The sequence below is a fragment of the Passer domesticus genome, chromosome 5, assembly GCF_036417665.1.
Source record: "Passer domesticus isolate bPasDom1 chromosome 5, bPasDom1.hap1, whole genome shotgun sequence".
NCBI classification, from domain to species: Eukaryota; Metazoa; Chordata; class Aves; order Passeriformes; family Passeridae; genus Passer; species Passer domesticus.
In genome coordinates this window covers 51,766,867-51,778,877 of record NC_087478.1, presented here as the reverse complement: position 1 = coordinate 51,778,877, position 12,011 = coordinate 51,766,867, and the positions used below count along the sequence as shown (strand labels likewise).

Below are 12,011 nucleotides of genomic sequence, written 5' to 3'. Positions count from 1 at the left end.
TAGCTCTTGCTTAGTAGTAATGCAGACAAACAATACCAAATTAGCATAAGCAAATGTCAGTGAGTTAACATAAAGCCTGTGTTATTTCTGTCTTTTCTTCTTTTCCTAGGCCATGGGTGTTGAGAGTGACCAGGAGATTGTACAGATGATTGGCACAGAGGAACATGTGATGGCTGCATTTGCTCCTAGTCTGGAAGAATGCCAAAAAGCTCAGATTTTTACACAGATGCAGGTGTGTCCTTTCACATGGCCAGAGACCATAAAAATCAAGATAGTGGGTATTGACCACTTTGCTGTGTCAGCAGTGGACATAGACTTTCTGTTTTAAGATTTTTTTGGGGGGGATTTATTTCAAGCTGAGGCTTTTTAAAGGGTCAGGGCTTGTCAGATGTGAGTCTTGGCTCTCATAACCTAACTGGAGAAGAAAAAAAATCAAAGTCAAGCAATGCTTGGTTGTGTTTTAATGGCATAACCCTGTATATAAAAAGTAGCAATGTCCATAAAATGAGGGGAGTTTGTTGAAGACTTTTTTAAAAAGGGAATTGCATGCCCCGTTTTGCTGAAGCCCTGTTGATGTGGCTATGACCATTTCATCATGAGTAGATGTTCTGCTGTTTTAGTGTCCTGTATGAAGCCTACATAGCAGCTATCCTCTATCCTGCTAAAGACTCAGCAGAATTCTCTTAGCTCATGCACCTTTTTTAGTTAGCCAGGCTGTGGGCCATTTTGCTGGGAGCAAATGGGTATATATTAATCTGCTAGAAGAAGCTTTTGGACATTAATCCTATTTCTGCTATTTCATTGTAAACTTTGTCAAATCATTCCATGTGTGATGTTTAGGGTTTTAAAGTGAACATCTTTCTGGTTTTCATCTTTGGGGGCTTTTGAGGGTTCCAGTTAGCTTGAAGAGCCCTAATTCAGTCTCAGATGAGTAAGTGAGCTGGAGCAACACAGAGGAATGTGAAGTATTCAGAAAGTTAGAAAAACAGAAATACAGAAGTTATTCTCCGCAAGAAATGTCAAATGAAGTTAATAGAGAGATAGCTTATTGTGGAAGAGTGTAACAGATGGAAAGGATAATCTGTCATTTAGTGGAGAGGGCGATTCTTTCACATAGCTTCATGACTTCCAGGCAGGAACTTCTTGTGTGGGCTTGGATAGCTTCTTGACTCATCTAACTAGGAATTCTGCAGATTGATTGACAGCTGGTAGGAAAGTAAGAATCCGCTGCAAGGCACTCCTGGGGACAGACATGGATGCCACACAGTAGCTTTTGGGGATATTAAACAGTGAGGTTTAATGGTTTAATATCTGAATGGAATTTAGCAAGTACACAAAAGAACTGAAGGTGAAAAGTCTAATTAAATAAACTGAATATCTTTGGAATTTATAGAATCCTTTTTTCTATATCTCTGCCATATCCTTTCTTTTACTGTTATAGTAATCATGAATTTCCACCACTTTCCATTCCAAATGTTACCAACCTGTGACAAACACATTGTATGCATCATCAATTGTGTCAGTTTTCCGGAATTTTTTTGTTAGTTAAGTTTTGTTTGTAAGTTAGTATCACTTACATCTTTGTTATTTTGCAGTTTGTTTGATGTTTGTATCATCCATTGGTGGTGAGATGGCACTGGTTGAGGAATACACACGTAACGTGTGTGTGTATTTGTATAGGTCACAATTCTGGTATTAACTCAGGTTAATTCCCCCCTTCACAGGCGTTGAAGTACATTGGAAACAAAGTACGAAGGCAGAGGATGTGGGGAGGCCCAAAGAAAACAAAGATGGAAGAAGCCCGAGAGCTGCTGGCATCAACCATTCTGACCCATGTGCTCGTATGTAATGTTCTGGGGGCTTTTTAAACAAGAGTAAGCTTGTATGGTTATTTATGGTGTGAGCTTTGTTGGCAGGGAAAATGTCTTCTATGGCTTTGTAGCTGAGATAAAGTAAATCATCCTCAAAATAAAGGGGAAGACTTGGATTGAGTCAAAAGAAATCTTTGTGAACTGCTCTACCATTGAACTAATCAAACCTTTTTGCACTTTTTTGTACATAGCCAGACAGTATCAGGTGTGAATTCAGGACTTTCATTTTTCATGACCTATATCTTTATTCTGATTTAGTTTCATTTGCTATCTGTTTCAAAGTCACTAACATTTATTTTTTGCATTTTTAAAGAAAATAAAGTGCTAAAACCCCTTTTGTAACTCAGTCAGCCAGGATTACCAGTGGGTTTGTCTGAATAAGAACTAAGGAGCTGATCCTGAAGCACTGATATGTTTTTGTTTTGTTTAGTTTTTTTTTATTTTTTACAGGTGAAAGAATTCAATTTTCGTGCCAAGTGCATATACACAGCAGTGATGGTACGCAGAGTAATTTTGGCTCAAGGAGAAAATAAAGTAGATGACAGAGACTATTATGGAAATAAACGTTTGGAGCTGGCAGGGCAGGTGAGTTTTTACTTCAGAGCCAAGTGTTTCAGGGTTTTGTTACTGTCTCCTCTTAAAAGATGCAGAATAAGGAATAAAGAGTATCCCTGTCTTCTCAACTGAAGTGTTCTCCCTCTCATTTTATTTTCATTGGCTTTTCCATGTTGACTCATAGATCTGCTTTCATGATTGAGACTAATACATTTTGTCTTCACTTCTGTATTGCCTCTTTATACCAGATGAAAGGACAGAGCAGTGCAAATAGAGAATCAGTCCTGGTTGTGGCATAACACTGCTAGTGTCAAGAAGGCAGCAGTAAGAGCCATCCCCCAGTGTTCCCCTCTAAGCAGCTGGGTAAGGGAATAAACCGGGGCAAAGGAGGTGCCTGCATGTCATGTCCAGGCTGTCCCACTGTGGAGAACCCAGCTTGTGTACCAGCTCACAGAACAGCCACTCAGGCCTCCTGTAATTTGGTGCCCATAAGATTGCTTGTTTGCTGTCAGCTGCCTCTCTGGCCTCTAGGGTGGCATGAATTAACAAAATATTCAAAGTTAACTTGGGCAGCTAATGAAAGTGGATTTTGTGGAGTTCTCTGCTTGCAGAATTTTGGCACTAGAGGCAGAAGCAGTATCCAAGGGCTGCAGAGGAGGGAATAGTTTGAGGTGTCTGGCATTGTTTTGCAGAGAGGGTGGCAGTTCACAGCTGCTGGCCAAACTGCATTCTCCTAATGCTGGAGGAGTTTACCTGTCAGGTAAAGGAACTGCTTAGCTAATGTGGCATGGATTTTTCCTTGCCATGTGTGCTTATTTGGTTAAACAGTTTATGTTAGGATTGTACTTTTTGCTATGCTGAGTGCTAATGCAAGTTGGAGTTTTAGTAGTTGGTATCACCTGTGGTTATTGATCATGCATCAGAAGTTCAGACAAGTACACAAAATGCCCTGGATTGCAGAAACTGCATCTCTGCTGCCCACAGCGTTTGTGTTGGGATTTCTCTTTCTGCACACATAACAATATTTATTCTATTTTGTTCCTATCCAGTGAAAATTCTCATTTTATTACACTTTTTAAGATGTGTGCTTGCATATTGTCTCATACTCCTCCTTTGCGCCCTGCCCTCTATGCCCATATGTGAACACACGCACCAAGTGCAATTATTTTAGAGTAAAAACCACATGCTTTGCTTTGTAGTTTTCTGAAGAAATTAAGATGGCACTCTTGAACACATTCAAAGCACAAATGCAATGAAAAAAACTTAACTTTTTAGGATAAGAAAATTCTTTCTTGAAATTAATGTCTTTACTGTTCATCAAATTTTTGCACCAGTGCTGAGGCAGAATATGTTTCTAAAGTGTAAGGAGTAGTAAATGGACAGTAGTGCAACATTTCAGTGGAATAAATATTTTAAGCTGTGATGTGTTTCTTGGGTTTCTGCTGTAACTACTGTAGTTCAAAATGACTGTAATCAGTAAATTAGCTGTTGCTTTGTCAGCAGATTGTTCTTATTTAACAAAGGAATAGTTTGTTTTCTCCTAATACTTCTAGAAGCAGAAAGTAGAGCAGGTGAAGAATTTTCTACAAGCTGTAAGAAAAAGTCCTCTGCTCACACAGATGTTAACAGCCAAAGTTGTTTTAAATTATGTGGGGAAAGGTTTTACATGTAGAGGATCATCGCAACAAAGCCAATGCATATTTTTTCTACATCAAGAAGACCTCTGCAGGGGTGAGGGGGTGGAGGGGTTAACACTTGATTAAGAGTAGTTCTTTCTCTCTAGTGGTATTTTAAATGCTCATTTCAAGCTGAGTGGTGTAATTTCCCTCTGCTGTTTTTTTGGTGAAATAATAATTTTATTGGATTGCAGTCTAAACTTTGGTGAAATACTAATTTTATTGAATTGTAGAGTTTTGCCAGTTTCTAGATGTTTGTGTTTCGCTAAAGTTTGTGTGGATAAAATGGTTGGTGGTGGTTTGTTTTGGGTTTTTTTTATGCCAGCATCATGTTCCTGGAATAAAAATCCTGTTGATTTAAAATCTGAATAAATTAAAAATAAAAGATTCCCCTGTGAGGAGAAAAACACAGCGGTCTAAACAGTGTAAAGACATAAATGGCATTGTGTTTATAAAAATGTGTGAAAACAATAGCTGCTAATTTCACACCCCATGGGACAAGAGAGTACGAAATGTGCTTTAGCTTTAGATAACAGAGTTGTATCCACTAGCCAAGCTGGTTTACAGAGCTTTCTCTTAGTCTGCCTGCCACTAGAGGCTCAGTAGGCCAGGTGCCAGCTGAGGTGTTAGCAAAACCTACCGATTTCAGGCTTAATCTTTTCACCTACCTTTTCTCTTCCCTTAATGTGTTCATTATTTGCTAAGCATTACTCTGTTCTTTGTCCTTTTTTTTTTTTTTTTTTTTTTTTTTTTTGTTTCTAATGCAGCTTGCTTTGTATGGGTGAGATATGGAACAGCACCAAAATCCGGCACCCTGGAAAGCAAGGGATTTCTACCCTGTGACAAAAGAATACCGCCTTGACTTCAGAGATTGCCTAATCCCAGCTGTTCTGATAATATAATTAAGGCTGCCTAATGTCTTTAATTTTGCAACCAGTTTGTGTGAAAGGGAGAATTTGGCACTCTAAAGGCTTAAACGCTAAATAGCAATCTCAAGGCGCCTAATTAGAATTCTCTGACATTAAGCTAATTGCTGAAACTGTATTTCAGCAGCTTAACTTCTTTATTAATTTTTCTTAGGATTTTCAATGAAAATCAATTGGTGAGCTGTCAGAATTTTTTTTCCTTACATATAATTTGCTCTTTAGTGCTCCTCTCTGAAGAAGGCTGAAAGGCCCTGGACTAACTACAAAATCCATTGAATATTATCAGTGGCATTCCATCCTTTTTCTTTAATCTCTTGCTCTTGACCTAAATAATGTGGTTATTGTGAAATTCTTCTTTGCCAGATAGTCCCAGCTCTTAGAGAGTCTGTGAGTGAAATTAGCAAAGTATGAGGCTTTTCAGACTGGCAGGTAGTAACAAGTTGGTGTACTTGGGCTGTAACTGACTTTATTAGTTAGAGAAGAGGAAATGTTGTGTGGCTTTATAATCCCCATGACATAAGGAATGATGAGATTCTTGCAGTTTTTTGATCAAGAAATCAAATATGAAAACAAGTTCTGAGTAATTTTTTAAGTGTTTAGTTAAATGTTTCAATCCTGCTCAAACCTGTCTAGATCAAATGTTTACTGTAGTTAATTTCAAGAGTTTAGTTCTTATTTAACAAGTCTATCAGCCATCTTAAAATGACATATTTCCTCCTCTTACTTTTTCCCTACTTCTGAAACTCTTCCCTCATAAATAATTATTTTTGGGAACTCCGGTGCATTCTCCTTTCTAATACAATGCTTCATAAAAGTTACTTTTATTTCTGGTGGAAATCTAATTTAAATTAACTGTGATATCGTAGGTGAGTGGATTTCTTGTGTCAGTGGTGAGAGAGTATCATTTTGCAACTGTTGATAGTATTACAAACATCAGGAAGGAGAAGAGGCTCTACAGCACCTTCCTCTCATTCCAAGGTCGGGTCTGATAACCTGTCTGTCCAGAATGGCAATAGGATTCCACTTCCGTCAAGGGTTAGCACGCTCTGTGTGTTGTCACCAGCTTTACAGTGTCATTTTTCAAATGCTTTGGTCAGCCCAGCTGGAGCATGTAGGTGGAGAAAAGGAAATGAAAGCTAGTGGCCCATCCTAGGGAGAGAAGAGTCAGAGTGGTTTACTTTCTTGTTTCCAAAAGGTAAGGAAAGGTGGGGACTGTGTCTCATGGAGACAGGTAAAATACAGTTTAATTCTGCATATACAGAAATTGTATGGTACAAGTGACTCCAGAATGTCCTAGCTTGTGGGGGATGAGCACATAGCTTGTTCTAAACTGAGTGCTTTGTACACAGGGAATTACCATTCCTGGCACTGATAGCAGCTGCATTTTTGGTTCTTCTGACACTTGGAGCTGTTGTAGACTCAGGTCCCAGGACAGGAGTGCAGGCTTTAGAGTTGACACTGCTTGCTTGCAAAGCTAATTGTTTTGAACACTTAAAATGTATCATGAGGTGCAGATTTAAATGTTTTGAAAGCTATTGCTGATGCAAGGAGAGGCTGAACAAACTGCAGAAACAAAGCAGATTAGACAGCAAAAAAAGTCAGAGCACAACTTTGGTAGCCTTTTCCTTTTATGGCTATTTTAAGAAGTAATTAATATACAGGAAATAATTGTGTTAAAATGCCACACTTTTGAATGGTTCTGTTGCTGGGTTCATTTTGGGTTGATTGTTTGGGGTTTCTTTCATATTCAGCTGAGATATGTAGCTTTATTGCCTAAACTGTAGACTTTTTGGGTTGTTGGTTTGTATTTTTTAAGAGGGACATGTGAAAAGTATTGCAGTTTCCAGATAGTAGCAGTTCTACAAAACAGTGACAGATGTTGAACATCCACAGGTGAACTATCTGTGGGTGTAATATTTTCCACAGATTGTGATTGGCAGAAAGTAGCAGGATAGAAGTGTGTATGAGTAAGGAAGCTGCCTATGAAACCTGAGCTATGTGTTAGAGTAAAAACCATTCTTGCCTGCAGATCTTGTGTGTAATTCAGGGTTGTACATTTAGGGTATTAAATCTTTAAAAGAGTTTATAATTTCAGGGGGGAAGTAAATCAGCTGGGTTGTAATATAGCAGATTAGGGAAAATAGTTGGATAGCATAGAAAAGTATGGCTGTGCTAAAATATTGTGAAGGAAAGATTAAAGCGAAGCAGAAGGGGATAAGTGCATAAACTTAGACCATTCTAGTTAATTTCTGTTAAAAGTTCTCTAATACTGTAACAAGGCAAAAAACTTGTGGTAAAATTATCATTTGTGAAACAGAAAAATTACATTTTAACTGACAAGTAGTCTCTTTCCTCATTTCCTAGACTTGAAGAAGTATAATTTTTCCCTTAACCATTTTGTGTTTCCAGCTTCTTTCTCTTCTGTTTGAAGATTTGTTCAAAAAATTTAACTCGGAGCTGAAAAAGATTGCTGACCAGGTGATCCCCAAGCAGCGTGCAGCGCAGTTTGATGTCGTGAAGCACATGCGGCAGGACCAGATCACCAACGGCATGGTCAATGCCATCTCCACAGTAAGTACTTCTGCTCTCATTTCAGGATGCAGAGCTTTTCCACCATAGTGAATGATGGAAATGTGGACATTTATTTTTGTTGAATCTTCTGGTTTTGGTTTGAAAAGCAGATCTATTTAATGTTTTTTATAGATTAAAATTGGAAAACTCTGTCAGGGACAGGGTGTTTGGAATTCATTGAAGAATCATGAATCATCAAGCATCTTTTATTTCAAACTGATGTTTTACTTTTTGAGAAAGAATGGTAGAAACAGGCACATTTAAAATAGTGGTCATGGTTGTATTTATCCAGCTGACTGTCTTCTAGGTTCTGCTTGACTATGTGTTTTTTTATTATCTGGATTTAGCTGGGGTCAGGCTACATCATTTGTACAAAAGATTTTTGAAAAACAGCAGGAAAACATCATGAGCAGGAAGAAAAAAAAATCCCCTCAACCTCAATTTTGAGCTCTTTGAGGGCAGTGCCTTTTTATTTTGAAGTTGATGAAATGAACAAATTTGCAGCATAGAAGTTCATACTTCTCTGCTAACGGTGCTGATCTATTTAACAGGGAAATGTGCGGCATGCCATAATATTAAAAAACTCTGATAACTACCCTTTAAATATTTGTCTTGGTTGGATTTTAGTCTGTTTCTGTCTTCTCCTGGACCTTCATGCCAATGGACAAGAACAACAATATCTACTAACTTTGTCTTTCACCTCAGACATCTGCAAGAGCAATTTGTGAGATTGCTCCTGAAATCCAGCTATTAGCTTGTAAAAGACTTTGAAATGCATGATTTTTAAAAGAAATTAGATTAGACTTAAGTATTTTAGGAGCTGGTAAAAATTGTGGAACTTAATTTTTAATCTTTGGTGCTCTTGAGAGGGCTTTTCTGCCTAGCATGAAACTGAGGTTTTTCTTTGGTTCTTGTAAACAAATTAATTCCACGTCTTGCATCCAAAACCACCAACAGTCTGTAACTTACAAATCCCAGTGTTAAAGCTTATCACTGTTTAATTTTATGAGTGCCCCAAATGTAGTTAAATCTCCACAGTGCACATAACCAAAACAATTGACAGATTTGTTTCTCTAAATGCTGGTGCTTTCTTCTAGCTTGTGCCAGTTTTTCCATTTGGACTGACAGAGATAAATCTGCAAATATTATTCAGTCCATATTCAGTAAAGTCTTCGTTCTTCCCGTGTCTTTGGACTTTTTTTTTACTGCCACATAAGCAGTTAAACACCATCTGCTCTTAAGCATTGAAAAATAATTTCTCAGGAACAATGCCCAGTGCACACCATTCAAGAGATTAAGCAAATACCATAAAAATGATTCTTGGAAATGACAATCTCCAATCTCACCAGAATGCTTCAATGATAGTCTCAAAGAGCATGAAATAACTGAGCAGATTCACAATTACACCAGTAGCATGCAAAAGAATTCATAGCCCTACTGCATCAGCTGTACAGTGGTGCTCAGTGATGTTTGCTACAGCTCCTCTTCTTACCCTGGAAAACCCCAGAAGAGAAGGTAGGGCAGGCAGTAGTGCCACAAGCCTGATGGGCATTTCGGCATCTGAAGAATCACCTGATGCCACTGAGGGGGCAACTTCCCATTCATAAGAGTTCTCAACAGGATATTCTCAAGGGGGTGGTCTCACAACTGCCCTGACCTCTTTGGATTTTCTTTTTTATTGTGGTCAGAGTTTGAAGGATCCAGTCCATCCCTTCCAAAGCACAAAGAATATTTTGTATGACATCTTCAGGCAGCATTTTTACTTCCCCTTTTTCCCACTCTTTTTAATTTTAGACTCTTCTGGGCAGCAAAGGAGAAACCACATACTTTCTTAGCCTAAAGATGCAATACTTTCTAGTGGGAAGAAAAACTACTGATTTATTGTATTCTTCCACTTACACTCCCATAACTCTCAGTCTTTACAGAATGAAATGGTCAGTGAGTGAGCTCTTCCCGAAGATGCTGAACAAATGAACAGGTTTGACTGACTTGCCATTGGGCATGATGTGTTCCCACTTGCTATTGCAAGTTTGAGACTATTTGATAGTCTCCAGTGGAAGCAAATAACAAAACCATTCATATGGATGGTGTTTTCTTCCTGTTGATCACTGAATGGGATTGTGCTGTTAAAAGTGGAAATAAAAAAGCCAAGCAAATCACCCTCTAAAAGGGTTTTGGTGTAGTACAGCAAGCAAGCTTCAAGTTACTTCTTAAAATTGGTGAGCTGAGTTTGCCAAAAAGGGTTCAAGAATTAACATTTTCCCAAGGACTGCCTTTTGCTCTCTTTGGACTGAACAGTAACATGGTGCCTGCAGTAAATAGTATTTCAGATAGAAACTTGCTGTATCCACTGACTCAGTTGCTGAGAACTGGATATGGAGTAAATGTCACAAAGGCAAAGATTTTAGCACTAAATTTCAAGATTGCAGTAGAGTTTATTGAATCTGCTTGCATGGAAGCATATTTGTGTCCTAGAACATGCTCTAAGCTCCTCTGTTCTCATGATTAAAACCACAAGTGAGAGTGCCTGTGACAGTTCTGAAACACAAAACCTCTGAGATGTTAATGGATCTTGCATTTCATATTTGGTGTAATCCAAACAGAAGTTGGGAGGACCTACTCCTCCCACACACACACGCGCGCGCGCACACACACTCTCTTCTTGGGGAAGACACATCAGTGAGTCTTTTTCCTTTGGATTACAAAAACAAAAGGCTTCAAAAAAGTACAGTGGGCTTTGATGTCAGACTTCTCCAGTATAAATGTCTGTGTTTCCTACAAAAGTAACAAATCACGGAAAAGACAAAACTGAAAGCTTATGGGATCTATTGTAAAAGTGCTATATCACTCCAAAGACTTTTTCTTTCTTAAATACTAAAAAAATTGATAAAACAAAACCAAAATAATTTAATTTAGGTAAATTTGGGTATTGATTCACCTGTGAGATGAAAAAGACTATTTGTGCGATGGAATATGTAATAGCAACAGTATCCTCTCATCTGAAAGAGCAGTCCTTTTGTTTCAACTTCTCTTTAATACCTAATACAGGTATGCTATAACTAGGACTTTATAGGCAGATAGGTAGTTAGAAATTTGATTTGTATAAATGGGCAACATTTGTTTTGCAAAACTCCTCAGATACCATTCTGTCTAGACTCTGGAAAAAGCCAAGACAAGGATGAAGTGCACAGATTCTTTTGAAGCATTAATTTTATTCTACAGGGAAATTGGTCTCTAAAGAGATTCAAGATGGACCGCCAAGGCGTGACACAAGTCTTGTCCCGCTTGTCTTACATATCTGCTCTGGGAATGATGACCAGGATCTCTTCTCAGTTTGAAAAGACAAGGAAAGTGAGCGGTCCTCGATCCCTGCAGCCATCTCAGTGGGGGATGCTCTGCCCTTCTGACACTCCTGAAGGAGAGGTGAGTGATTTCTATTTTGCTTTCTGTGTTTCTTGTCCTGACAAATGGAGACACTGTTTAACTTGAAGCAGGTGGTCCTCCATTAGAGGAATCATTCTGATGGGGAAGTTTCTACAGAGATAAATTATCCTCAGCCTGGTAACACAACTTGTGTGACTTACATCCTACCTGTTTGCATCCTGGTCCTCCTTACTATATTGTCTTTTTTCTCCTTTTTTTGCATAGATTGTCTGCAAACAGTTCTGAAATCATTTGGCTATATGAGAATGACATGAACAGGTTCCATTTTTGCAGTGAAACTACTTGTTCTCTTTTGGTGAGAGCAGAAAGAGAGGAGTCCTAAACCCCTCTCCCTTTGTTCTGTAATAAACATTCTGTTTTCACGTTGCAGCATCAAGTTGCAATGTTTCTGGAAACATGTACCAGTATTTCTTTAGCCATCAGCTTGTGGAAGAAAGCCATCTTTGTACATATTGCAATCAAGGAATTGATTCTGACAGTCTTGTTTTGTTTTGCTTTCCTTTTCTTTCTTTTTTTTTCTGAATAGAGGATACTCTGGGGGGAGGAACTCTGAACTTTCTGAGTAAGTCAATATAAGCTAGTCTTACTAGGCAGCTGAAATAAAGTTACACCGTATAAGATACTTTTTCATTTAAAATGTTAATGTTTATGCTAGAACATACAGGATACATGGAAAATTGATCTTGTATTTCCATTATGTTGCTGACTAGCTGATGAGAGAAACATAGGGTTATACATGGTTAATTTAAAATCTATTTCAGTGCCTATATTTTTAATTACCTTGTAAATGCTAAAACATTACATTTCAGTGTGATATATAAAATTCTACCTTTTTCCCTCCAAAATTTCAGGGTAATTAATTTAATTTCTTTCACTTTGTCATCTTTTTGTTTTTGTCAATCATAAATACAGTTTGGGGAGAAAAATGCAAGTATGGTATTAACACATAGAAAGAGAAGGGATAAAAT

At 38.1% G+C, this 12,011-nt stretch overlaps 1 protein-coding gene across 2 annotated transcripts in view; it reads left to right on the top strand.

Moving 5' to 3' along the window:
• Positions 1-12,011, top strand: part of POLR3B (RNA polymerase III subunit B) — a 70,035-nt gene that overhangs the window by 17,025 nt on the left and 40,999 nt on the right. For both annotated transcript variants that reach the window (XM_064420438.1, XM_064420439.1), the window contains exons 10-14: positions 110-232; positions 1,725-1,841; positions 2,322-2,456; positions 7,438-7,599; positions 10,822-11,022. In XM_064420438.1, the coding sequence (XP_064276508.1) occupies positions 110-232; positions 1,725-1,841; positions 2,322-2,456; positions 7,438-7,599; positions 10,822-11,022 (738 nt within the window). The remainder of the gene's footprint in view (positions 1-109; positions 233-1,724; positions 1,842-2,321; positions 2,457-7,437; positions 7,600-10,821; positions 11,023-12,011) is intronic.